The sequence below is a fragment of the Gymnoscopelus microlampas genome (assembly GCF_963454915.1).
Source record: "Gymnoscopelus microlampas genome assembly, chromosome: 14".
Classification (NCBI taxonomy): Eukaryota; Metazoa; Chordata; class Actinopteri; order Myctophiformes; family Myctophidae; genus Gymnoscopelus; species Gymnoscopelus microlampas.
The window spans coordinates 30,506,693-30,531,809 of record NC_139951.1 but is presented as its reverse complement, the minus strand read 5'-3'; the positions used below and the strand labels follow the sequence as shown (position 1 = coordinate 30,531,809).

General features: G+C 43.5%; 1 protein-coding gene across 1 annotated transcript in view; it reads right to left on the bottom strand.

Moving 5' to 3' along the window:
• Nucleotides 1–17,287, bottom strand: part of wnt3 (wingless-type MMTV integration site family, member 3) — a gene marked incomplete at its 3' end in the record, with an annotated part of 29,252 nt that extends 11,965 nt beyond the window's left edge. Inside the window, exon 1 of the mRNA XM_084078590.1 lies at nt 16,932–17,287. Coding sequence (XP_083934716.1) covers nt 16,932–17,011 — 80 coding nt within the window. The 5' untranslated portion in view covers nt 17,012–17,287. The remainder of the gene's footprint in view (nt 1–16,931) is intronic.
• Between the last annotated feature and the right edge of the window lie 7,830 nt (nt 17,288–25,117).

The following is a 25,117-nucleotide window of genomic DNA, read 5'->3' as shown; positions in this document are numbered from 1 at the left end:
ATCCGGTTGTCCAGAGCCACAGATCCGACCGCTATGCCCATATATGGTCATGTGCATATATGAGACAGATCGATTTCAAACTCTGCACATGCAGCGGCAAGGTCCGAGGGAGTGCGGTGCCCGCCACACATTCCGATGCAACAACAAAAGACATGACCTATTTCGATAAGAACAAGTCGCACCAATGCTGACCCAAGGGAGTAATGTGCAGACACAGAGAGATGGGTACAACGGGTACTCTGACAAAGCCCCCGGCACTATGACTCAGACATATTGTGCCGGCATGGAGACTAGTAAAATAGCACACTTACTAGTTAAATTTTCTTACACAGAGAAATTGACATTGATTTATCATTACAATTCCTTCATGTAGCCCAAATCGACGTTTTTCGATGCATAACTTGTTCATTTGGCTATTTTGCAGATTATAATTATTCTACTACAGATGCTGTCAGCACATTTCAACAGCGTCCTCTTACCAAGCAGCTTGCCACTTAACCTAAATGGAGTGGCCCATTGAGATAGAGAAGATGACATATCAATGGCTGTAATTGGGAAAGGTTTAGTCGTAGTTTGGTCAGCATTCAAAATAATTTCATGTCGTTGACGTATATTAAGAACAGTAGTGGCCCCAGAATGCTTCCCTGAGGGATCCCACAGCTGGGTGTGGGAGTGATGAGGACAGGGTTCAGTAAACTTTAATGAATAAGACATGTAAAAAACATTTTGATGTACATAATCTGAGGTCTGCTTATTTCTCAAACACAATAGCCATTCTCCAAAAATATCTCCTCCTTCTACCAGTAAACAAGGTACAGGTTGTTAATTGTGTAATGGATAAGTACAGTGACAAGCGCAGCAGTCTCCATCTTGATTAACAGTGAACACATCCGAATATCAGCAGTGCATCAGAGAGAGCATTCACTTGACTGAAGGCACGAAGAGAGAGGCCATGCTAATTTAGAACAGAATGTAGGCCCGGGTTGCTTCCCATTTAATGATTTCCGCAGAGTGAGTGTGTGTGTGTGTGTGTGTTTGTGTGTGTGTGTGTGTGACTGTGTGTGTGTCCGTGTCCGCAGCTACTCTCGCATACTACTTGGCCGATCAGCATCATATATCTTGTGCACACTGACAAAAGGCCAAGGGCGTAATTTCACAAATATCTTTCAAATTTATGAAATAATTGCTGAGCAATTGTCCCTCCAGGCTACGGGATAAGCATTTCACGAGGCTATGGATCAGAGCTGGCCAATCAGGCACCTGTCCTTCCACCTTATGCGATCTATACTAGACGATTATACTAACTAGACAATTATAATACTCTGTCCCTCCTTTATGGGATGTACCGGTATTAACCAATTGCGCGATAACTATTCCCAAGTGAGATTAGCCAAGACCTGCCCTTAGACCCACCCTACTGTACCCGCCTCTGCTTGGCTTTCTACAAGAAATGGGGCGGGCCAGGTTCAAATAACATACAAAATCCCAAAGGAGCAGTAACTTCGGTAGCTCGCGCTTGAAACCCACTAGGCGCGCAAGCGTAAGCGTATAAACGCTGCTTTTCTTCCGCTACATGTTAATTAATGCAGCCATTCTCACTGGCCAAGCACACTTTTTTCCACTTTGGACGAAAAGAAAGGTTTGTCCACACGCATTCTCATTGAAACGCATTGACCAGATGTCCGCTGTGGTGCTAACCTGCTCGCACAATAAAGTGCGTGAGCACCGCTTTTTTGGTGGGTTGATCAAACGTCACTGTTCAATGTTGCTCACGGGTTCAAATCCGACCATGGATGTATTTATTTATTTATTTTACTCCAAAGCATGTCCCAACAAATGTTACGTTAGTGTAAGGTTAGGGTTAAACATAGTCTTTTGGTAGGTTAAGGTTAGGTTTAGGCCTAGTTTTTGGTGGGGCTACTGTAAGTTAGGGAACGGAGCCTGATTCCCTGAATAGTTGATTTAAATAGTTTAATAGTTGAGTTAAAATTATGAAATGTGTGCCAAATAAAAGGAGAGCTCTTCCTTTGTTTTGGTAAACCCTTGTTTTGTTTTAGAATATTAGGCTTTTTGCGAACGCGGAAGGAGGCCGCCCAAGTGGAGCTTACTATGAAAGTCTGCTCGGCTTGTGTGTCTGTCTGTGTGCAGTGCACTGCCTGGGTGCGGCCAACAGAGAGCGCCAGAGTGCAGCTACAGTCAAAACACAAACATACAAACACACACACACACACACACACACACACACACACACACACACACACACACACACACACACAGAGCCGCATTAACCGCGGAACTTAGTGGAACTGGCGTTCCACGGCCCGCAGCCTGCAGGGCCCTGTGAGAATTGTGTATTTAATTTTTGTGTATTTAAAGAAAAAAATGTGATTTATATTGGTTAAATAGAACCAAATTAGACCGCGCGCAGGTTGTGCGCATGCACGCGCGCGTGCATGTGCGTGAAATTACGCGACTGGGGGGGGCTTTGATTTTGTGGTGTTCCACGGCCCTGAGGGGTCTTAATGCGGCCCTGCACACACACACACACACACACACACACACACACACAAAGTCCGTAAATACACAATATTTTCGACCTGCGTTCGCTTCCAGCGTTCGCGCGTCTTACTTGTAGGTATAGTCTTTATGGGGTTAAGTTTTATGTCTAAGATTATCTTTACTAATCTAAAGTATGTTTGAGCCTGTGTTTCAACAGGCTATGTTGAGTATATTTAGGTTTTACATTTAATTTGGTTACAATTAAAAGAAGTTGGACACAAGGAAGAAAAGGAACACTGCCAATCACCGTGACTACTGGCCAATCACAGCGGGTCTTGGCTAAGCTTGCTTGAGAATAGTTAGGTCGCTAGCCAATTGCACATGTGCAAATATGTTGGCACAAGCTGAGGTGTGATTAAAATGCACATTCATCAACATGACAACAGGGCTGTGTTCACGCATATAGGCGTTATAGACATTTGTGATCTCATGGAGGAGGCCAAAAATACAACTGGGATTTTTTTTTAAATGTATTTATCATTTGTAAAGACGTAGTTTGTTCAAACTGAGCAATAAAATTGGTTATACGTGCCTTCTTTTGTTATTCGCTAAATAAATAATTGATTAATTGCACCATCAACAGCACTGGTAGCCTTTTCTCCATAACGTTAAAATGGTTCCCCATTCCTCAGTGGTTCAGTCATGCACAACTGTTGCTTTGCGCTCAACTCACTGTGCCTTGAGAAGGCTACTACTGTACAGTAGGTGGCTCAGATCAAGTTTTCGCCCCTGTTTTCGCCCCCTGTCTGTCCATTTCTCCGTCTGTGAACAGCTAATATCCGGTATACTGCTGGACTGATCGGCATGAAACTTTGCATGCACAGTACACTCCCAGTAGACCAAACGAAGAACCACCGCATGGTGAAGCTAAGAGGTCACTTCACATTGTGGCCTATGTAATCAAGATGTTTTAATCATGTATTAAACAGAAGTAATATGTTTTGAATGTGGTGTCTGTATAGCCTACATGTAACTTGTGGTTGTCAGCTATGCGCCCATACAGTATGTGTATTTTTACAGCGTGGCTCTGTAGGAGTGAGCCGTCTAGAAATGGGTTTGTGTGTGTCTGGGGCTAATATCGCAAACCACCAGTTTCATTAGCACAAGAATGCTGCCAGTAGACCAAGGAAGTAACCCGCATCTTATTCCACAGATTATTTTATATGATGTTATTTTTTTATATATATTTCACTTGAACACACAGTGAACACACTGCTTTTGCAACTTCAAGCTTTATTACATTACCGACAACGGTTTAGTTTCATGTTGAGATGTGTGTGTGTGTGTGTGTGTGTGTGTGTGTGTGTGCGTGTGTGTGTGTGTGTGTGTGTGCACGCGTGTGTGTGTGTGCACGCGTGCGTGTGTGTGTGCGTCACTCGTATGAAGGCATGTTACGCGTTTTGTAGCTTTGTCAAAAACTGTAGGTAACGTTGCATTCAATAATATGATTTATGGAGCCTACTGGAGCAAACGGATGAATTCATTTCACAATGTAACTGTTTGAGCTCCATTAGTTATACAATACAGCTTAACGGTCCAATATTGTAATGTGTCATCTAACAATCCATTAGCAAAACATAGACACCATCCTGACATGGCCTACTCAGTCATTATACCTACACAATGTTTACTGGGTGTGCATATCTTTTGGAGGAGGGGACACATAAATTGCCTATGTCACATCCTGGACGACATGCCCCAACACTTCCAAATTACGAGAGTCTTAATGTTCCTTCACATTCAACTTGCCGCATAAGCATGCTGCATTTAAAAATAACATGTTTTGGGTGATTTGATCAGGACATCCCTACTCAATTTAGCAGTAGTATCTGACCAATCTGTCTATTTTTTTCTCTCTCTCTCTCTCCATCTCATGCAGAGTGTCACACACTCACACACAGGTCTGAGTTCTCATTCCTGAGATTGTGGCGGCATGGTCTGCCTCCTTTCAGATATAACTGTGTGTATCTCATTATGTTTCAGTTTCATGTACAATTGACTGTCATCTTGTCTAGCCGTACTGTCAGTGACATTACAAATCTTACTTTCCCTTGCAAAGGACTCGCAAAGTGACTGTAGGGTAGCGAAAACCAACCTTTGTTTGACAGTGGTACAAACATAATTGACACAAGTAATTAACAATAACACTTTGCAGATTACACAGAACATTGAATGACATAAATCTGTTAAGAATTACGTACAAGATCTTACTGAAATTGGAGCTGAGTGTTGCGCACAAGTATTAGGTTATACCATTGTAATATTTGTCCTAGTGATGACAACATGCCACACTAATTCACTATGTTCACTGTCCAAAGATTTGTCTCCATGTAGCCTATCTACTCTGGTTGCACCATAATGATGTAATAAGGGTCCTTTAATATAGCCTATCCCATTCTCCCATTGCCTTGCCTTTTCATACACACACATAAACAATGTCATTACTTGCCCCAAGCAGAGACAAAGATGGAGAGGGGTAGGGCTCACTCTACGGCGCACCCCTTTCTAGTTTTCATCCAAACCTACTGTCCTCAAATCAAATATCTTTTGTCCTCAGATCAAATCACATTTTGGTGTAAGGGAGTAGGGGGTGTTGCAAAACAACTGAATTGAGATGCAGCCTTAGATGTTCCTGCAAGACTACCATCTGCGCCAAACATTAACAGATGAAGCTAAATGAAGCCTCGACAGTGGTGTTTGTGTCTCTGCTGCAAGAGATTCAAAACACTTGCTGGATCATTATAGCACAAACATTTATAGATATACATATTTATGACGACTTTGCCATTTCACCACTGCAACTTGTAAATACGACACATACTGTGATTCCCCAATTCCTGGCCAGGACGATACAGTACACTTATTTCTAAGGTTGTGATCTTGGGTAGTGTTGTAGTTATGCTGCTCAAACTCTGGAAATGATAAGCTTTAAGTTTGATTGAAAGTGATGGGTGGTGAGTATATTTTGGTCTTTTTGTCACGGATGTGAAAGGTTGTTCAATAAAATGAAATAGCCTCTTACAGGGTGAATGAAAAGGCCCAAAGAGAAAAATGTGTGTAAAAAATGCTGTAGTCTTCCAGCCAGGGAGATAAGCGGAGGCGCCTTCAGAGCTGATCATACCATTGCCAGCAATGTTACATGTAAGAAGTAAATGTTGTGTTACCTCTGATTCTATTTGTGATCACTAATTTTGTGATTCCTTATACTGTGTATACTGTACATTATACTGTATATGACATTCATCTTTGGCCAAAGTTGGATACAGAGGGCAAAAACAAATGCTGGGGTATAATTGGTTTATCAGATACCCAAAGTCTTATTTATACTAAAAGATAACAAGAAATCAGCATTTGATTAACACTTTCATCAAATGTAATGTCTCAGAGGTACTGCCCTGGTGAATGAAATGGTAGTCCTGCTGTGATTTCCCAACGGTGTGGGGATGGACTTGGGCGAAAACACGCCCAAACTCGCCATTGAGCAGCTTTTCTGTGAACCATTGAAGGTGCCTGTGTTCCACTCTGTGTTTTGGTTCCTTTGAACCTGGTTAAACTCTAGTGTCTCCTCAGCGGTGAACTTTACTCAACCATGTTTGACGGCCCGAGTTTCATCCATGTTTGACATGGCCCTGAGATAGGGAGTTCGGAGGTTCAATCCCTAGCCAAGTCATACCAAATACTATTAAAAAAATGGTGCCTAATGCCACCCTGCTTGGCACTCAGCATCAAGGGTTGGATTAGGGGTATGTCCCTACCAGAGCCTTCTACTGGAGAGTTACGTCAATGAAGGGGCAGAAACAGTGCCCGTCACATGGTTCATGTAAACTCGAAATAGTGACAAACGCTCATAGACTCCAGTGCATTCCGTAAACTTACGGTTCAGGGCTTTGTCACTATTCACCAATAGAAGGCTATGTAGAAGACCTGGCCCGGTGAAGTGAACGGAGGTGACGCAACTCTCCTTATATGGCTCTGGTCCCCACAACATAGTGTACTAGAGTCATGCCTCACGCTACAGCAACAGGAGATCTACAAGCTCATAGCACGGCATATGCCGCGCTATGAGCGCTATTTTTGAATAGCCAAAGTATAAAAGGTTAAAGTGGTTAAAATTATTGTGATGCTATATTAACACGTTTTGCTGGGGACCCCTTAGAACCCCCCCCCAAGGGGACCCCACTTTGAGAACCAATGCCTTACAGCATGTTTCTCTAGCTCAGATGAGAGCTGTGGTTAGTGGGAGAGAGCCAGGTTGACAGACCAGGTGCGACACTGAAACATGAATGCATGCGTGCATGTTGCCTGATCTGGGGTTGACTTGCCTATGTACAATTTGGACTATATTTATACCGCACCTGTTAATATACTGTTAATATACATTCAGTGCGCTTTGACTACTCTTATCTACACCTGTTAAAAGCTCTTTCACAATGCTAATTCCCAGGCAGTTCCAAGTGCTGAGAGCCAAGCAAGATTTCTGTAGTATAGACGGGTTTCATGTTTGTAAACATTGAGAGGATATGACCGCGCAGAGGAGGGGGTAAGCCTATGGGTGCGTTTGGAAATTACGCACCGGAGCACACTCGCCTATTAGTTTGTATTGGCCAGTGCGCTCACTGCCGCTCAGGGCTGTATTTTCGAACGCGCCTTTCCCCCAGGCATGCGCAGATTGCGCATTCTGCTCTGTGATGACGTCGCGCGGAAATCCGTCTATACCTGGTTTCTTTTCCTAATCCCTGTGCGTTACTACGCTGCTTTAAGATATATATATATTATTATTTGTTACTCCTCCTAGCTATATCTCTTTTTATGCATCTGTCCTGTGTTTCATATCTGCTCTGCTATGACAACTGAATTTCCCCTGTGGGATCAATAAAGGTTTATCTATCTATCTACATGTATACTGTGTCACACAACGGAATGTGTCATGACACCAGTGCGGAACAAAGTATAAATCAGACTTTAGTGTGCCCACGACCAACCACTGATCCCACATTGTTTGCTCAGGAACTCCTTAGCTTGTTCTTTGTTTTTAACTCAATTATTGTGAACTTAAATTGCTTACAAGTAACTGGTCATCTGCACTCAAAATAGAAACATTTCTGTACAAATACATGCCTTATCAGGCCTATACAAACATAGGTAGACCTAGATCCATATTGTGTGTGTGTGTGTGTGTGTGTGTGTGTGTGTGTGTGTGTGTGTGTGTGTGTGTGTGTGTGTGTGTGTGTGTGTGTGTGTGTGTGTGTGTGTGTGTGTGTGTGTGTGTGTGTGTGTGTGTGTGTGTGTGTGTGTGTGTGTGTGTGTGTGTGTGTGTGTGTATACCAGTGGTGTGTTCTACCGTGTTACGCTATATACGTAGTGTGACCTGCAGAACATTTTCGTTGCCAAGCATAGCCATCCAGAAACCGTCCGAGGAAGCGTATCTGATAAGCAGGAGGAGGGGCTGGGGGCAGCAAGAATGTAAACTTCAGTTCAAATAGCCTTTTTCATGTGATAATGTGGCGTCTGAGGTGCAGGCTTATGTGTGGCTATTGTCTTGAGGTGATAATGACCGCTGGCCATTGGAGTTTCGAAGTAATTCACACATTAACTACGCACGCAACCACGCGCGTACATACATACGCGCGCCTTGCATGTGTGAGGGAATAGTTATAGTATGCCCTCCGAAAAAAACTAGAACACACCACTGGTGTTGGTGTTTATAGGCAAAATAAATAGTAATTTATGTAAATGGTATGATTATTTTTTATATATATATATATATTAAAAACCTACAAACCAGCACTGTGACCTCTATGAATAAACCTCTCTACACTGTCTGGAACAGATCCATTAGTAAAGAACGTTTCGGTCCTCAGACCTCGTTCAGGACATTGTTCTTAAACTTCTTATAGTAAAATGGACCTGAGCGGCAACTGTACTTGGACCGTTTTTTCCCGTCTACACCAAATCTCTTCGTCAGAAATATTTCCCCCTAGAATATGAATGCTGGGTTTCAAGTGGTTAATATTTTCTTTTGTAAGTTCCAGAGAGTGGGCAAAGAGAGCACTCTCTCTTTTTTGGATTTTCGTATCATCCTATGCACTTGTCGTTAGCATGTGCATAGGCCATTAGTCATGTTCTCATTTAAGTCAAATCACCTGCTGTACTGCATACAGTCACTTGTAATTTACCTACTACTAAACAAAGCAAATTGGAATATTTAAGCAGAAAGCGGGAGAGTGAGAAAAAGAGAGGGATTAAACGGAGAACCAGCCTGTCACAATCCATCCCTCTATGTATTATTCCTTAGGCGCTGTTCAAAGACTTATGGAAATCTGTGTGTGTGTGTGTGTGTGTGGGGGGGGGGGGGGGGGATGGTTCTGTTGCTACTTGTACTCAAAAGGCCTATCTTCTAGCATGCATTGAACTTGGATCCATCCAAGTATTTGTATTTTGGATACTTATGTCTTTCACTCCACTAAGACAAATATTTTGATTCCACTACATTTATAGGAAGGTAAAAAATACATTACGAATGAACCAGCTTTTTTTTTCAAGTAGTGAAAATACCAGATCAACAAGCTCACATTGCTTTGCATCACAATGTGTTGTGAGCTTGTAGATCTGCTGTGCTGTGCAACTTTCAATATTGGACCAGGAGTATCTATACTTTGACTCAAGTGCTGGGGTTGAGCACTTTGTCCACCACTGGAAATGACAGACCCTTGACTGAAAGGTCATAAGCTTCTTAAGGTCCTGTGATCGTCTGTTGTCGAATTCACAGCTGTGAACTCAGGAATAGAAGTTAGTGTTCATGAAATATTAATGTGCGTCACACTGGCTCAGGCCCACATTTGCCTACAGTGATTGTTGTTGATGAATGCCATTGGTTCTTGCACATGTGGGAACAAGCAACTGTACTTAATTTAAAATAAATTAACGTTAGCTCATGCTGGTTTACGCCTGAGGCGCCAAGAAGCGCCCTCTGGCACCGCCTCTGTGAGAGCGCCAGGCTCCTGGAAGGTCCTCTGCAGTGACAGACAGCCTGTGAGAATATTATGTGCGTTGAACTCCTTTCTATTTCTCAAATCTACCTTCTATATGTTGATACCGCGGGTTCAACTTGTCAGATATGGCCCGCAGGACACACTGCCGGTAAACGAGGCCCCTGCCGGTGTAACTCGGGAGACTGAACCGCAACAACATTGCCATCGGAATCCCAATTATAAATCCCACAACACAGTCCGTTGAGAGAGACAGAGGCACTCGGAAGAGAGTAAAGTGGGCCACGGAAAGTTGCCAGCTTCGCCTGAGGATGGGACTTTTCCTGGCGGAGGGTGGAATGCACAGCTCCTGTCTGTGTTGTGTTGTCTTCTGTTTTTCTTTGGCTCACTTTTGATTTGTAGTCCAACAGCTTTGGGCTGATCAGATAAAAAATGACAGGACCCCTGAAAAATGTTCCAACCTGTTATCTTTTTTTTCTTCCTTCCAACCCAACCCCCCTCCTTCGCTCTCTCACTCTCTTTTTCTTGTTCTTGTTCCTCCAACACACCACCACTGTGCAGACTCTTTTAGAGCTGGGACATGAAGCCCCCCTGCAGTCAGAAGCGTACGGAGAAGTGAACAGCGTGTAAAACTGAGAACCTGCCTGTCAGTAAGATGAGTGTGAAGCTGCAGCAGGCAGCGGCGCTCCAAACAGTAGTGCGGTGCACTGGGGAATGAGACTTGCAGACAGTGCCTGTTAGACTGGCAGCTCACTGTCTCTTCTATCTGTTGCAAGATGCCACTGAATCTGTCCATGCTTCATGCCTGTCTTGAAAAGGACAGAGCGTGTTTGAATGACAGCCTCAGGATACTAGTGTTCTAATTGAACACTAAATCAAACAGAGTATTGTTCATTAGTGTCGCCCACTGTCGCCTGGGTTGAATGCACATTCAATTCAGATAGCATGAACCTTTATGCCATTTTAGTACTCGTCTACATTTAAATGAGTCTTAGTCACTTAAACCCTACATACTTTGTTGACTGGAGTCCCCCAGGGGACTATACTAGGCCCCCTCCTTTTTTGCATTCTACACCAAATCGCTTCACCAATATTTACCTATTATGTCGTGCACAAAATAGAGTGATGATGAGAAATGTTCATGTGGTTAATGATGCCCAAACTTGCTGTGAGTTTGTCAGTATAGAGTCCATATGAAAAAGGCTTATGGTGCGGCATTTCACCATATTTGACTAAATTCACATAAGCTTGCCTTAACCGCTCATGCGTGATCTATATTCTGTTACACGACGGTGTTGCATGCCGATAATAGCTGATCTGCATGCTCACAGCGTGCTGTGAAGAATTTTGCCTATAGAATGACATTCCCAAAATAGGGACACCAGGTTCTGAACAAAATCTCTTCTTACTCTCGTCCCTCAGATGTTTCATTCTTAGACCAGCCGGGTGATTTCAGTCAAGGGACACCTCACAATCTAATGGACTGTACAGTAGTCCGTTGTCACTTTGATACCTATGCCAAAGATGTTAAGCGGATGAGGCACCCTTTCATTATGGGTGCGTTCGAAAATACAGCACTGAGCGCACTGGCCAATACAAACTAATAGGCGAGTGTGCTCCGGTGCGTAATTTCCGAACGCACCCTATGTGACAATCTTTCATGATTCTTTGGAGACAAAATGAGATGTCCATCAGTATAAAGAATTAAAATGTATTTGTTTGCACAAAATTAAAGCAATTATGGCACTTTAACAGATTTGTTTAGACAACAGGTAACATTTGTATAAAATAAAACCTCTATATCAGTTGAGTACTAGAGATCAGGTAATGTTTCTAAACTAATGTAAAGTCCCTTGGATGGACACAGTCTCAGAGCAGTATCTCTTTGTTTTGTTTGTTTTGTCATTAACCTGATCAGTAACCTGAGGGGTTAGGTCACAGGTGTGTCTCATAATTCTCTGTCTTTGACCCATGTGTGTCAGAGTAATTGTACCTCTGTGATTCTACCAGTAATTAGCCTCTCGTGGCCAATAAGTGACAAGGCCTGCAAACTTAGACAAGTTTGTTAACCACATGAACGCTACTGTCCCCATTCTGGGCATGTCATAATAGTAAAAATGTGCAGATCTACAAGCTCACAGATGCGTTGTGAGATTGCAGATCGGCTATTTTAGGTGAAGAGATTTGGTGTGTAAAGGGGGGAAAAGGAGGGCACCCTGGTCAACAAAGAATACAGTGTTTAGTGGTTAATGAAGACCTCTAACATTAGGTGTGTGTGTGTGTGTGTGTGTGTGTGTGTGTGTGTGTGTGTGTGTGTGTGTGTGTGTGTGTGTGTGTGTGTGTGTGTGTGTGTGTGTGTGTGTGTGTGTGTGTGTGTGTGTGTGTGTGTGTGTGTGTGCATGCGTGCATGCGTGCGTGTCTGTCCGTCTGTCCATCCGTCCATGTGTCCCCTAATGACCTCTTTGCTCCTGGTCATTAGAGTGCTCTTTTCCTTTTGAGAAGCAAATGTGCTGGCCTGTGTTTTAGTGTAACTAAAGGCTCCACACCAGGGAGATTTGTCATTCCCTACTGAAGTGCGTGGTCTGTCCTTTAATACTGAGATGAAATTAGGAATCTCCTTCATTGCTTTTAAATTGTTCTCTACATTGAACTTCTCCGGCCTTGTGTTCCACTGGATAACGTAATGCCAAAGGCTCACTCATTACAGATGGATGGTCCGAGCGGCTCATGTTCAGGGAACGTGAACCTGGCACAGGTCATGCTGTGAAGCTAGCTGTCACCATGACTGTAGAATTGGCTGTATATATGTGTATACACCTGGTTAATTTTGGATTGTTATGTCTGTGTGCTCGAACATTTACCGTGGGCCAAAACATGCAACACTCAGTAAGAAACTGCCATGTCACCAATGCTAATCAATGTCGTGTTGGTACGACTCCTGTAGCCATACGATATTGTCACAAAAAGTGAACACTGTCTTAATACCTTGGTGCGATGCACCTGCTCAGGCCTAGGTGCCCTACAGTATGTGCATACATTGCATATAACATGTTGCTCAGGAACTCATTTCATCCCTGGGGAAGTAATTCTCCTAGGTGACATTTGAAATCGGCTTTAGCCTAAAGTTGTCTTTGACCCTGGCTGTATGGAGGCCTTAAGCCATTGATATGGAACCCTACAGTTTCTTAAGAATGACATTCTTTTGGGCTTTTCTTTGCCCCCCATTTCACTGTTCAATATAATGCCTGAACATCCTTGATCTTTTCACACAGGATGGCAGACGGAGGATTTTCTCGCAGTAAGAATCATTAAAGTGATCCCTTTGCCAAAGGTGGGGGGTTATGGGGTGGTGTTTGAGGGGTGGGGGTGTCACAGTCAGATAATGACATTCCTAAGACCCAGAGATGGACCCTAGAGCCCCATCTAAGCCGCTAGGTTTGACCTGTGCACAGTTCTGGTACGGAGTTTGGCAAACCCATCATACTGTAGGTAGGGCTATCCATCCAGAAAGAGATATGCCATCGAAATGATCAAGGCATTAGTAGCTCTCCAGTGTTCCTTACACAAGCTAATTGGCAAAAAAATACAGTTTTGGCTTGTAATCTGGGTACATATTCACACTGCTTAGCCAATATGTCAATCCAGGAAGTAAAAAAAAGACCCAAAAAATGTATAAAGATAATTACCAACAGCTTAAAATCTTCAGAGCCACCCAGTTTAAAAAATAAACGATTTTACATTCACGATGTAAAATAGATATGCCAATCTAGACCTTTATTAACAAGGCATCCTAAGTTTATTGTTTGGCCTGACATGGCAAGCTTGCTTAACTTATAGCAATGACTGATTGAAGATGAACACGCCATGCCTACTTTACATTATATTCTTTGTGTTTACTCTGGCCAGACCTGGGCAAAATAATGTGATACGTTTCAAATATTTTCAAAGAGCGTGACAAATAACGTATTTTGCTCATCTGGCAGCAATGATTCTACTAAAATGTCTGGCAAGTTCAATCGGGCACACCTCGAATAGTCTGACAAAATTTAAACCATTGTGAAATATACTTCTTCCAAGTCGGAATGCAGCCTTCACAGTTGAAATTTGCACTACAAAACTTTCAACTGTGAAGGTTGCTTTACAAAAGTTGGGCTCTGTGGGAACATTTATTTTACACTTCATCTGTCTTTGTCACCTACTGTAAATGCTTTCTTGTCATTTTCTATTTTAGCCTAGCTATTACTTTACCAATGCCAATAACAGCAACAGAAAAGCTGCCTCGTCATTCACTAATTTCATTCATTGAGTTCTGCTTCACATCCTGTGAGCTAAATGATCTGTGAGTTTGTCTTTCATAGCACTAGTTAGACTGCGCTGCAAATGTTGCAGAAAACCAAATTCTGGTGACTCCTGACCAACAAACATCCATGGTATTTCTCATCATTTGTTGTGTTGTGCAATTGCAATACAGCAGTTGCCACCCCCACATTTTCCCTCACTGTTTCCCAGTCTCAGACTGCCCTACTCAATTGCCCCCTCTCTTTGATTTCAACTTTCATGAGTTTTACTGCAAATTTTTGCGGTGAATTTGATTTCACTGTGTGGAGTGATAAAACAAAACGATAAACAACAACGACAATCCTTCTAACATTTCCAAGGGGAAAAGGATGTGGTAAGCCTTACTGAAACTACAGTTGCTACCAATGCAAATGAGTTTACACAAGTTACAACTGTCTTTTTTTTCTCTTATTTGCTCCTTTTTCCTGAAGAGTTGTGATGTTAACGGAGGATTAGTTGAATAACAGTTATTGGATTTAAGCATCCAGTGGATGTGCTGTGTGATGTGACAGAGTTAAAGCGATAATAACTGTTAGTGCTCGACGGCGGTATTGAAGCAAATTCAACGAAGTTAATTCTTTGCTGATAGTGACTGTCATCATTCATCTCCCACCTCCAATGTCTTTGCTACCAACGCAAACACAGACAGTATAGAGCGGCTGACAGGTTGATTTAAGCTGCTTTGTTAGGGTTGATGATGAGTTAAGACTCACACACACACGCCTTATTCTTCTATTTTCATTCAAAGGATTTATAATGTTAAATCTGGTTTTAAAAAAAGAAATTGGAGGAAAAGTTTGGCGTTTTTAGACATAAATTCTAATAAGTCAAAGAGCAGATATTTTCATTTTGAAGCCGCACATAAACCAGCATGATGTTGTGTTGCCAGGGGACTGGGTTGTGACCTTGGAGAACCTGTGGTTTATGTTAGGCTACTATATATCTTTTATCTGGTGTGAGATCTCTCCAAACACTTTACTTTTATAAAAAGCTCCTGTTTCCACTGACATTCTTGCATTTCAAGGGGGTCCAGTTTAATGTGCAGTCCGGTTCTCCAAACCCACCTCATTAGTCTGCTATGCCGCTTCCACTACACCGCTTCTCCCTGCATGCATATGTGCATATCTCCACAGTTATTTATGCTCTGTTTTGTTTTCAACACCCACATCTTGTGACGGCGTGGCTGCCAGGCATGAAGCAGTCAAAACTCCTTTTCTCTCCAACCCGTTACTACTTGGCTGGAGAATTTATGGCCAAGTCATTGCCCCTGAGACAGAAGCTGAGAGCAGCCTGCCTGGGCCCTCTCTGAAACCCGGCACCCTCTCGTGTGACGCACCAAACCCTTTGGATGTGTTGGACACCACTGGCCGATGCCAGTGACAAGCGCTGTATGACACCCCATTCCTCCAGCACCTGCCCAGTCACCTGGAGCTATGACGGCCCTTTTCATCTCCACACCCTCCCCACAACTCCTCCACCCCACCTACACTTCAAAATTTGTTACCCAAATCAAAGGTGCTGCGCTTTGTTAGGGATTGAACATTACACCGGTGTCATGTAAGCTCCTTGAGCAGAACAGCTGCAGGTAATTCATAGACAGAGAATCCCAGGCTCTTTGTCACCGCTGTCTGTCCTGGTGTTCGCCAAAGCCAGGAGTGGGTGTAAAGTCCTCTTTGCCATTAACACTCCAGCCCTGTGGCCTGTGAGCTTGGCAGACCCTCACTCTGTAAATGAAACCAGGAGATGCTGGCGGTTTGGACAGCGCCGCGTTTGGGACCACATGCTAGTCAGGCTACTAAAAGTGCAGTAGCTCTGACAAGTATTGTGTCGCGAGCCAAAAGAGCTTTGTCATACGCCTACACAAATATCTCCAAAATAAAAGCTTTATGTTACAAAAGAAGACCGAGGGCTATGAGGTCAGCTGCATGTAGCTGAATTTGTAACAAACCTCTACATTTCAGTTGCTGGTGCCAAGCGGGATCTGGGAGAATTCAACAAAGGCAAAATAAAACCCTTCGGCACCTCCACAATATTGACCCACGACACTGCTGTACAAATTGGCAGTACAAATTTTGTAAAAAGCAAAATAATATGCTTTCTTGACTGTTTTCTAAGTAAATGCATTTGTTGTTATCAGTGGCTTATTAATTAGAACCGACAGCCCGGAGCGGCCCACAAATCTTTCATTTTATAGAATTCAACACCAAAATTGTGATTTTGTCTGTCGTGATTTAACTCGTTTGACAAACTTTCTCAATATGGAAAAATGTAAAGCATAGAGTACACCCTAAATTTAAATAAAAATTGAAAAGTGAAATTTATTCAACAATGAAGAGTTACACGGCATGTTGTGCGGGGCCGGCGGCCTGAATGTAGAACCTTGAAGCACAAAAGCAAACTATAGACAAGAGTGACGATGATCTAATGGTTCATGATTGTTGTAACCCCCAAGGCACTTTGGAAATTATATAGCTCTTTTTTGTGAGAAAGAAAATGACGATTTAAAAGCAAGATGAAGTGAGCCGCCGTATGAGAGGCTTTGTTGAGTTTTCATGAATAAGCGCAATGTTGTCATTGCCCTTGAGGGATAGATATAACATTTATTCAATAATGGATCATATTATTGACTTTCGGTATTAATGCAGCGAAGCTTTTATCAGCCCGGCAATACACATAACCATGGACTCCATGGGCAAAATGTGTTATTTGAAAAATTACTGAACCCATTGGGAAGTTGAATGTTCCCACAATAATGCCCACAATAAATAATAATAATAATAATACAAATCCACCATCCTTTGCATCACAACATTTCCTAATATGATAGATGGACCTGAAAGTAGAGGGGAAAAGAACGGCGAGCCTTTTCCGTTCCACTAGTATTTGAGGTTAAGATTCTTTGGACTGGGCCGGAGGAGAACATTTTTCCACGCAGTCAACTGAAAGTGCACATTTCTGTCCTCTCAAAAATGATCATTTGACCAAGAAGTCTCTCTCCTCTGTGCAAGTATAGGGTTGGATGCTCAAACTGTGGATTGTACTCACCACCAGATGGGATAGCCTCCAAGCACCCGGGAGCTGGACAGCCACACACACATCATATATCCAATCAGATACAAATCCATGAGGTAAGCCTTGTACAGTCAGTGGGGGCAAAGAGTCTAAATGGATCAATACATAGAATTTCCAATGGACAATGACGCACAGTTTCCCAGGAAGATGGAGCTTGATTGCTGAATGAAAGGAAAATTAAAATATTGCAAAAAAAAAAAAAAAAAAAAACTCTTCCTCCTCTTTTCCCCCTTTTTTCTTTGAGTCGGGCCAGGAAAGTGTGTGTGTCTGCTGGTAGTTAAGAGAGTAAGTGTCTCTCCTGCTAACACACACATGAACACACGCTCCTACCCGTCCTCTCCTTCCCTCCCTCTCTCTCTGCGCTTCTTCCCTAAGGTAGATATCTCTCTCTCTCCCTCTCTCTCTCTCTCCACTTTTTTCTCCCCCAGGATGCCTCATCCACAGGCCCTATATTAAAGACGGGGTAGGGGGATGAGGGAAGGAGGGGTGTGTGTGTGTGTGTGTGTGTGTGTGTGTGAGAGAGAGAGAGAGAGAGAGAGAGAGAGAGAAAAGAAGACAAGCGAGGTTTGGAGATGTCAGCTGGCAAGCCAATCACAGAGGATGGCCTTAGGTTACGAAAAAAAAATTATTATTCGTTCCCATCTGTCAATCACGCGCCACCCCCTGGTAATGTGGAAAAGAAAGAAAGGATTGAAGAGAGGGAGGGAGAGAGGGAGGGAAAGAGAGGTATAGGGAACGGGAAAAGGTAGAGTTCTTATTCATCCCATTTCATCCATGATAATTCAAAGAAAGCACACAGTGAAATCCTCGGTGTAATTCAACTCTGGCTGGCGATAGGTGCATGGGACATAGGCCTGCCTCTCCCCAGGACCAGGGGTGGGTGTGACTTTGGACCCCTGACTTACCATAATAAAAACCTGAGTGATCATTCTGATAGTATATACAAATAGAACCAAAAGTGTCCATTTGTACACAATGAGAGTTAAATGAACACTCAGGATTTTACAATGTATGCGAATACAGTGCATACACACCGCAATGGGCACACACACACACACACACACACACACACACACACACACACACACACACACACACACACACACACACACACACACACACACACTCCCACACACTTTGCTCACCTAGCCAGCGCTCACATACTCCAAGGGGGGACATTTACAGTGAATTTTCTAAATTGTTTTCCGCCCACCCCAACAGGGGAGGGACATAAAAGGGGGACACAATAAAGCCATAAAACACAGTAGTGGCTGGGCCACTGGGCCACGCATGCAGGGGTTATGGGCTCCAGTCGCCCAAAGGCGACACATTTTACATCAATACTATTGTCATTCTGATGGGCTGTGGGGCAGGCAGCCCAGGGACAGAGGGAGGAGGGAGAGGAGAGAGAGCGAGAGAGAGAGCGCGAGAGCAAGGGGGGTCAAGAGGAGGGGGGACACAAGTGATGGGCAGAGAATTAGCCTGAAGTAACCAAGCATTTTATTCACATGCAGGGAAACTGATCGGGACAAATACAAACAAGATACCCAACAGAGATCAAACGAGAGGCATTTGCACCGACAACACACATCCAGTTTACAGATTACCTCTTGACAAAAGATTCTCAGTAAGCAGAATAAGACGGCCAAAGACTTCAAAACAGCTCCTAAAATAAGTGATAGTCATCATTGCCCTAGAGTGTTTGTCATTAACAGGGGTCTCCCCGTCTCTCCAGTTCTTTAGTAGAACAGGAAATACATTTTCAGTTTGGGATGCCAATTTTATGCAATCAGGAGAGAGAACTCTATAAAGATAATTTATCAATTGTATAATGTTCCAGGATTGGATAAAAATTGTATCCTGACCTGAAAATGTATTTTCTGTTTACTAAAGAGTTGGAGAGACGGGTAGACCAGTGTTACTGCCAAATACTCTATACTATAGCAATAGCAACCAAATAAAGAGCTTTAGCGTTTTTTTCTCCTTTTTCTTTTTTTCTTTTTTTACAGAATTCAGAAATATCACTTATTCCGCCTTTAAATGTTATTGAGAGGCATGCTTTCTTTTTAAAACATTCTCACTCACACATTATTTCTATATTTATAGAAAACCCCAAATTCCAACGTTTGTTTAACATTTCGAGGAGCTTCTCCAGTTTTATTTTGATAGCCTGGCAGCCTTGTGCATTGCCTCATGACTTTTAGAGAGTGATGTCTCACGCTGTTAGTGGTTCCTCTACTATGTCATTATGGTACTGTGCGTTCAGATGGTGTTTTCTTTGTAGTTGCAGTTCAGGACAATGCGCTACTACATGACATAGTCTTTAAATAAGTATCGAGTGTAAACAAGGAAAAAAAGGAAGGTTGACATTCTCACCACATTCTCAGTAACTTTGCTTTGAATGCCTCTGGGAACACACAACGTTAAAGCGTGTAGCGTTGGCACGTTAACCCTTAGGATAAGTTGTTCTTCATGGTCCCAATAATCCCGTCAGGACTAGGTAATGCCAGTATTTTGACTACTTTAATGCCAGTTATTTATAGTATCTCCTCTAGAACTTTGTGCAGCATGACTGTCTTGGAATTGCACTTACTGTATAACGTGTTTGGTCACAGTAAATAAGATAAATAAATCTGAAAATAACCCTGGAGAATCAAGAGATGTACTAAGTGACTGGTAACTCAGGGCATTGGGGTGCAGTAATTCACAAACTCGTTTAATGTTGTTGCTCTGAGTTCTTGATGTGCGTTCCTTCTTCTTGGTGTTGAGGATACAAACACATACCGTACTGTACATAAAACAGATCTCAAACTTTGCAACTATACTTACAAGATTCGGTAATTATGGTAATATCACTGTCACACAATCAACATAACTGGGCACTCACACAGCATATGATCTTACATTTAGAACCACATGGAACCCTCTGAATCGTGGTGCGGTTTTGAAGTGAGTAGTGAATATAATACATTTTGGCATGTAGGCTACAGTAAAAAAAAAAAAGGTCATTCCAGACTTTAGCGAAGAAAAGAATCATCGGCCAACATTATAATCACCTATCAAAGTATTTGCAAGGAAAAGAACAGCAAGCAATGTGTAAATTATGGGGAGGGTGTATTTTGGACACTTTATTAGTGAGCTTATTCTCTCACTTGAGTAATTCTCTAGTTGCTCTGACTTGGTAAAATGTAACCAAAATAACAACACTTAGACACGAGGAAAACATTCCAGTGGGTTTTCTTGGGTCCTCCTCTGGTTTTTGGTGTGTGTGCCTGGGGGTAGTGGTCTACCATCAAGGACCTCCAGGGCATGGGGGAGCAGGGCAGGCTTGAGGGGAGGTCTGGAAGGTCACATAGCAGGCGCTGGAGAGTGCGTTTTGGAGTGGAGAGGCTGAGTGCCCTCTGCAAGGAGAGAGTCCAGTGACCACAGTCTAGAGGTCAGCACTGGAGTGGCCCCCCTTCACCCGTCCCCTCTGTGTTTTATTTCTCCATAACAAAGATGGGGAAACAGGCTGTGACTGAGCACCCCTCGACCTACCGCTCTGTTTGTGTGGAGGGTGGGGGCAGAAAGATTGTTCCACCAAGTCCCTCAATGTGACAAGAATTGATTGATATCTTTGTGAAATTTCGGTGAAGAAGCCTGTTCTCGATCGAGTCGCGGTGGGGAGTCTTCAACATAATTCCAATCGAGATGGGGATGGGTTTTCAACACCTCCCGTCAAGATGCGGTATGTCTCAGCAACGCTGACAACAGGGCAGGTCTGTTTTCGATCACGGACATTGTCGCGTGCTACAGCATCATGTCAGAAATGTGCCGAGCTCAGCTCTTGGATTTGGACGGCAATTGCTCTGTAGGAGTGATAGACGGTTAGCAGAGCCAGAGGACGGATGGGGGGAATGTGACAGCGGTCTAATTTACGAGTGCAGGCAGTGGAATGGGTCTGCGGTATTCATCTGAACAACATTGAAACCACGTTTTCCAGGTCGAAGCCACAAGTGCGGCGTGAACTGTCTGGAAATACAACGCCGATGAGGGTCAAGAACATCACAGTCTGATCTTGAGCTGTGACTCAGTAGACAGCAACGAACGTTATCCGTCGTTAACTTGTCTGAGCTGCCAAATAGCCAGATAGTGTGGTTGAACTTAGCGTGGTCTCTTGACCAGAAGTTCAGAGGTTTGTTATTATGCTTCACTTAAGCCTACATCGGATGTTCCATGTTACAGCGCTTGTTCCTCGAGATGAACTCGACAACACTGGGCTTTTTCGTGTGAATCTATACAGAGGAAGTGGTAGGCCTACGCATCAGTAGGTGCGGAGAGGCACACGGAGGTTTCCTACTGTGCTGGTTTCTAAGGTGACCTGAGAACAGTCGTAACCAGGTCCGGCTCTTTCTCAGGCCTGATCAGCATCTTACCACAAAGGAGGACATGTGTTCACCCCCCCCCCCCCCTCCCCCGCCTTCGACTCCCGCCCTTCTCCACTCAATCCGACCAGCGTGGCTGGACACAGGCAGCCAATAAAACCAGGATTAGGAGGGAGTCTACACACATACTGGGCTGTAGCGAAAAAGTTTCTGAACACGCCCAATCCCGCCCTCATCCTCTCACACACGTCTTTTCTTTCATTACTCCTCTCACTCCCTCATTCTTACCATCTTTCTCTTTGTTTATTTCACTCACCCCTATTTTTCTCTCTCTTCGTCTGCCTTTTCCTTTCAGAATCCTCACCCTGTAAGCTCTTGACACAATGGGGCTTCCAGAAATTACTCATTTTGCAGGGGTTGCTCAGCCAATTCTCAATGCCACTTGCCTACCTCCCCCACATACTTGGATCCTGTGTCTTTCCCTGTTATGATAATGAAATGTGTCCCATCACAATGACAAAGTTTTTGTGTGCATGACTGTTTGGCTGTGTGTATACATGTGGCTCTGTATGCACGTGCATCTTTGTGCCAGCAAGTTTATGTGAATCCACACTGCTTTGCATATTTTTGCATGAATTCAAGTTCCTCTACGTAATTTTCATCAGACTGAAAGCTCCTATTGCAAAGCAGGTTCTCACCATTGGCTCCATCTCCATCTGTGTAGCAATTACCTACTCATGACCATCATAATCATAACCAGGTCATCTGGTGTGCAACGTGTCCTGTCTGCACAGGAAATGCATCGTTGACTGACTTGATGTGTCTGGAGGACTCTGGCTGGGTGGATCTGCCTCTCGGTGGCCGGAGGAACCGCTGCTCAGCCGTCTGCCGTGGCTAAACCCCCGCTAACGTGTCCTGGAAGTGGGAGAGCGCAGGGGATAATATTGATGCCTTTGTCAGGACTTTGTAAGCCGGGTGACAAAGACGACAAGCATCCCCCCCCAAACAAACCTTTTTCATTAGAGCAGCAAACACTTCATCCCTGGGCTATGAGAGGAAAGCTGTGTGTGTGTGTGTGTGTGTGTGTGTGTGTGTGTGTGTGTGTGTGTGTGTGTGTGTGTGTGTGTGTGTGTGTGTGTGTGTGTGTGTGTGTGTGTGTGTGTGTGTGTGTGTGTGTGTGTGTGTGTGTGTGTGTGTGTGTGTGTGTGTGTGTGTGTGTGTGTGTGTGTGTGTGTGCGCGTGCGCGTGCGTGTGTGTGTGCGTGCGCGTGTGTGCGCATGCTTGCGTGTACGGTGTGTATGTGTGTGAGAGAGAGAGCATCGTCCCACAGGGAAGAGCCTTAAACCCCTCAGCGGTCTTCAGCCGGACACTGAAGACCGGCCTAATTAAAGGGCACTTAAGCCCCACAATGTGCGGCGGTGTGGGTTGGAGATGACGGGGGTCCCCAAGTTGGAGGGACAGTATTCATGGCACTCGTAAACAAGAGGGCTCCAGGGACAGAGGGAGAGAAGACGGCTATGTGCCAGAGACTTTGTTCACACAAGATGAAGAGTCAACAGCACCTCCTCCTCCTCCTCCTCCCTTCACACACTCCCAGTAGCCATCCCCCCTAATAACCACCTTCTTTAGAGGGGCTGCAAACACAATGCCCTCCCACTCCCCTCCTCTTGCTCTCAATCACCGTTGGGACAATGAACGGAGCCCCTCCACCCCCTCCACCCCCCCTGCACTGCCCCCCCCTACACCCCCCGAAACAGACACTTCTTTTATTGAAATTCTTTGGTGTTCTAATCCTCAGCTTCCTCCAGGGGCAATAATGGACTCCCCGCGTCAGCCTTTTCCAGCGAGGCTATCATCCAGCCCAGCCTGGGTCACAAGTCCACCTCTCCTATTGTGGAAAACTATTCTCTGGCAGTCTGCTCCTCTCCGCGACTACGCCAATGTGCTCTTCTTCAGAGCACATTCACATTAAGAGCCGCTATTCTTCTTTCTATGTCCAATTAATGTGTTTTCCCTGTTATAATTGAAGAGGAGGGTAACGCTGGTGAACTGAAATTATGAATTTCATCCCTCTTGATTTTGAATGTCATTACTATTCTGTAAAAAAAATGTCACTGCACGTGCTAGTTCTTTATTATTCAAGTTTACACTATAATGATATCAACCAGAGGAGTTATGTTCCTGTACAATTGGTTGAAAACGGATGCCTACATTTTTAAGATTGTTCATCTTGTCTGAGACAAGATGAAACGGGTAGAAAGGTGAAAAATGACATATTGCATATCTTTAACCCTAACTTTGTGTCATCGATGACAGTGAAATTAATTTCTGTGCATTTTTCTTTTCTTAAATTGATTATAAATTTGAGATTTTAACCAACACATATTTTAATTCCTCAATCAACTAAGTGCATATTTCCACACAAAAGACACATATACAGTAACTACTGAAAAGTATGGATTCATGAGAAATTACAAGTTAGCAAGTTAGACTTACAGCACTTGATAGTTCAAACAAGTGTGTATCATTGATGAAAATCATATTTGTGTTTCTCCATGATGATCGATAAAGTCTGAGGGATGAGGTTAAATCATTGCCACAATGCAGAGGTGTAGATATAGATAGACCGCTATTGATCCCTGTGAGGAAATTCAGGAGTCGTAGCAACAATGAGCAATTGGGCATATTCTTACGGGGAAGTGGGTCTATTGTAACACAGTGACTTATTATAGAACGATGGCTTAAGAAAGACGTGGGCCCAATCTGTCCCTCAAGTCCACAGTGGGGCCTATCTCTGTACTTCAGCACTGCAGGTGTATCACAGTACAAGCCCCAGGGATGGGAATAGGCAGTCGGAAATGTGTTGACGGTGACATCTGCTGGTTACTTGTCAACATCGGAATCAAATTCTGACGTTTTTGTCGTTACCAGACACCACATATGAGGAATTTGTGGCATGTTTGCTGAGACCCAACAATATGGCAACAATTAACACGATGAGCCAGTATTAGGTCTACTTGCTGAAATGTATGGTGCTACAATCTACTGTACAGGAAGTCATGTACAAAATGCAGCAAATGTGACATTGTCAGTGTTTAAATTCATACGAACAGCATTATTATTAATGGTTAACATGGTGAGTGCCCATCTATACAGTAGACCAAATGCATTATTTCACCAGAGTATTGAGGTTGTCATATCACTGAATAAGATGCTCATTTGGAATGAAGTAACTTTTTTAATTCACTCTCTGCCGTGAAACTAGAAAGAGGAGGTCCGCGGAAAGCAGAGCTCTGCCAGGACAGAGGCTTTGTCCAGGGCAATCTGTACTAATAAGCGTAGGTGTGTGTGTTGTATTTTTAGATGATGTGTTGTAATATTAGAGCATAAAGCTGCTGGCCTATGATCAGGGCCAGATTAAGGGTCGGATTAACACAGTCCGGTGCCATAGGGGGACTATATTTGAAGTGGCCCCCTCCTCCTACTGTACACGTAAAAAAAAAAGTTAAATTTACTATGGCTGTCAAGACCATAGCTTTGCATGAAATTATAGCTAAAGGACAGGCTCATCACAGTATGGCATCATAGGTATGCGTGGGCCTACAAATTCCATACTGCCCCTTACAATTCAATTCAAAGGAGCTTTATTGGCATGAGAAAACATGCGTTTACATTGCCAAAGCAAGTGTCAAAATAAAGATACTTAAAACCAAAGAAATGTATGTCCAATTAAAGCGGAACAGTAATGTGTAAACAGAGCTATGTCACGTTGCAAATTGGAAAAAGTAGCTTTAA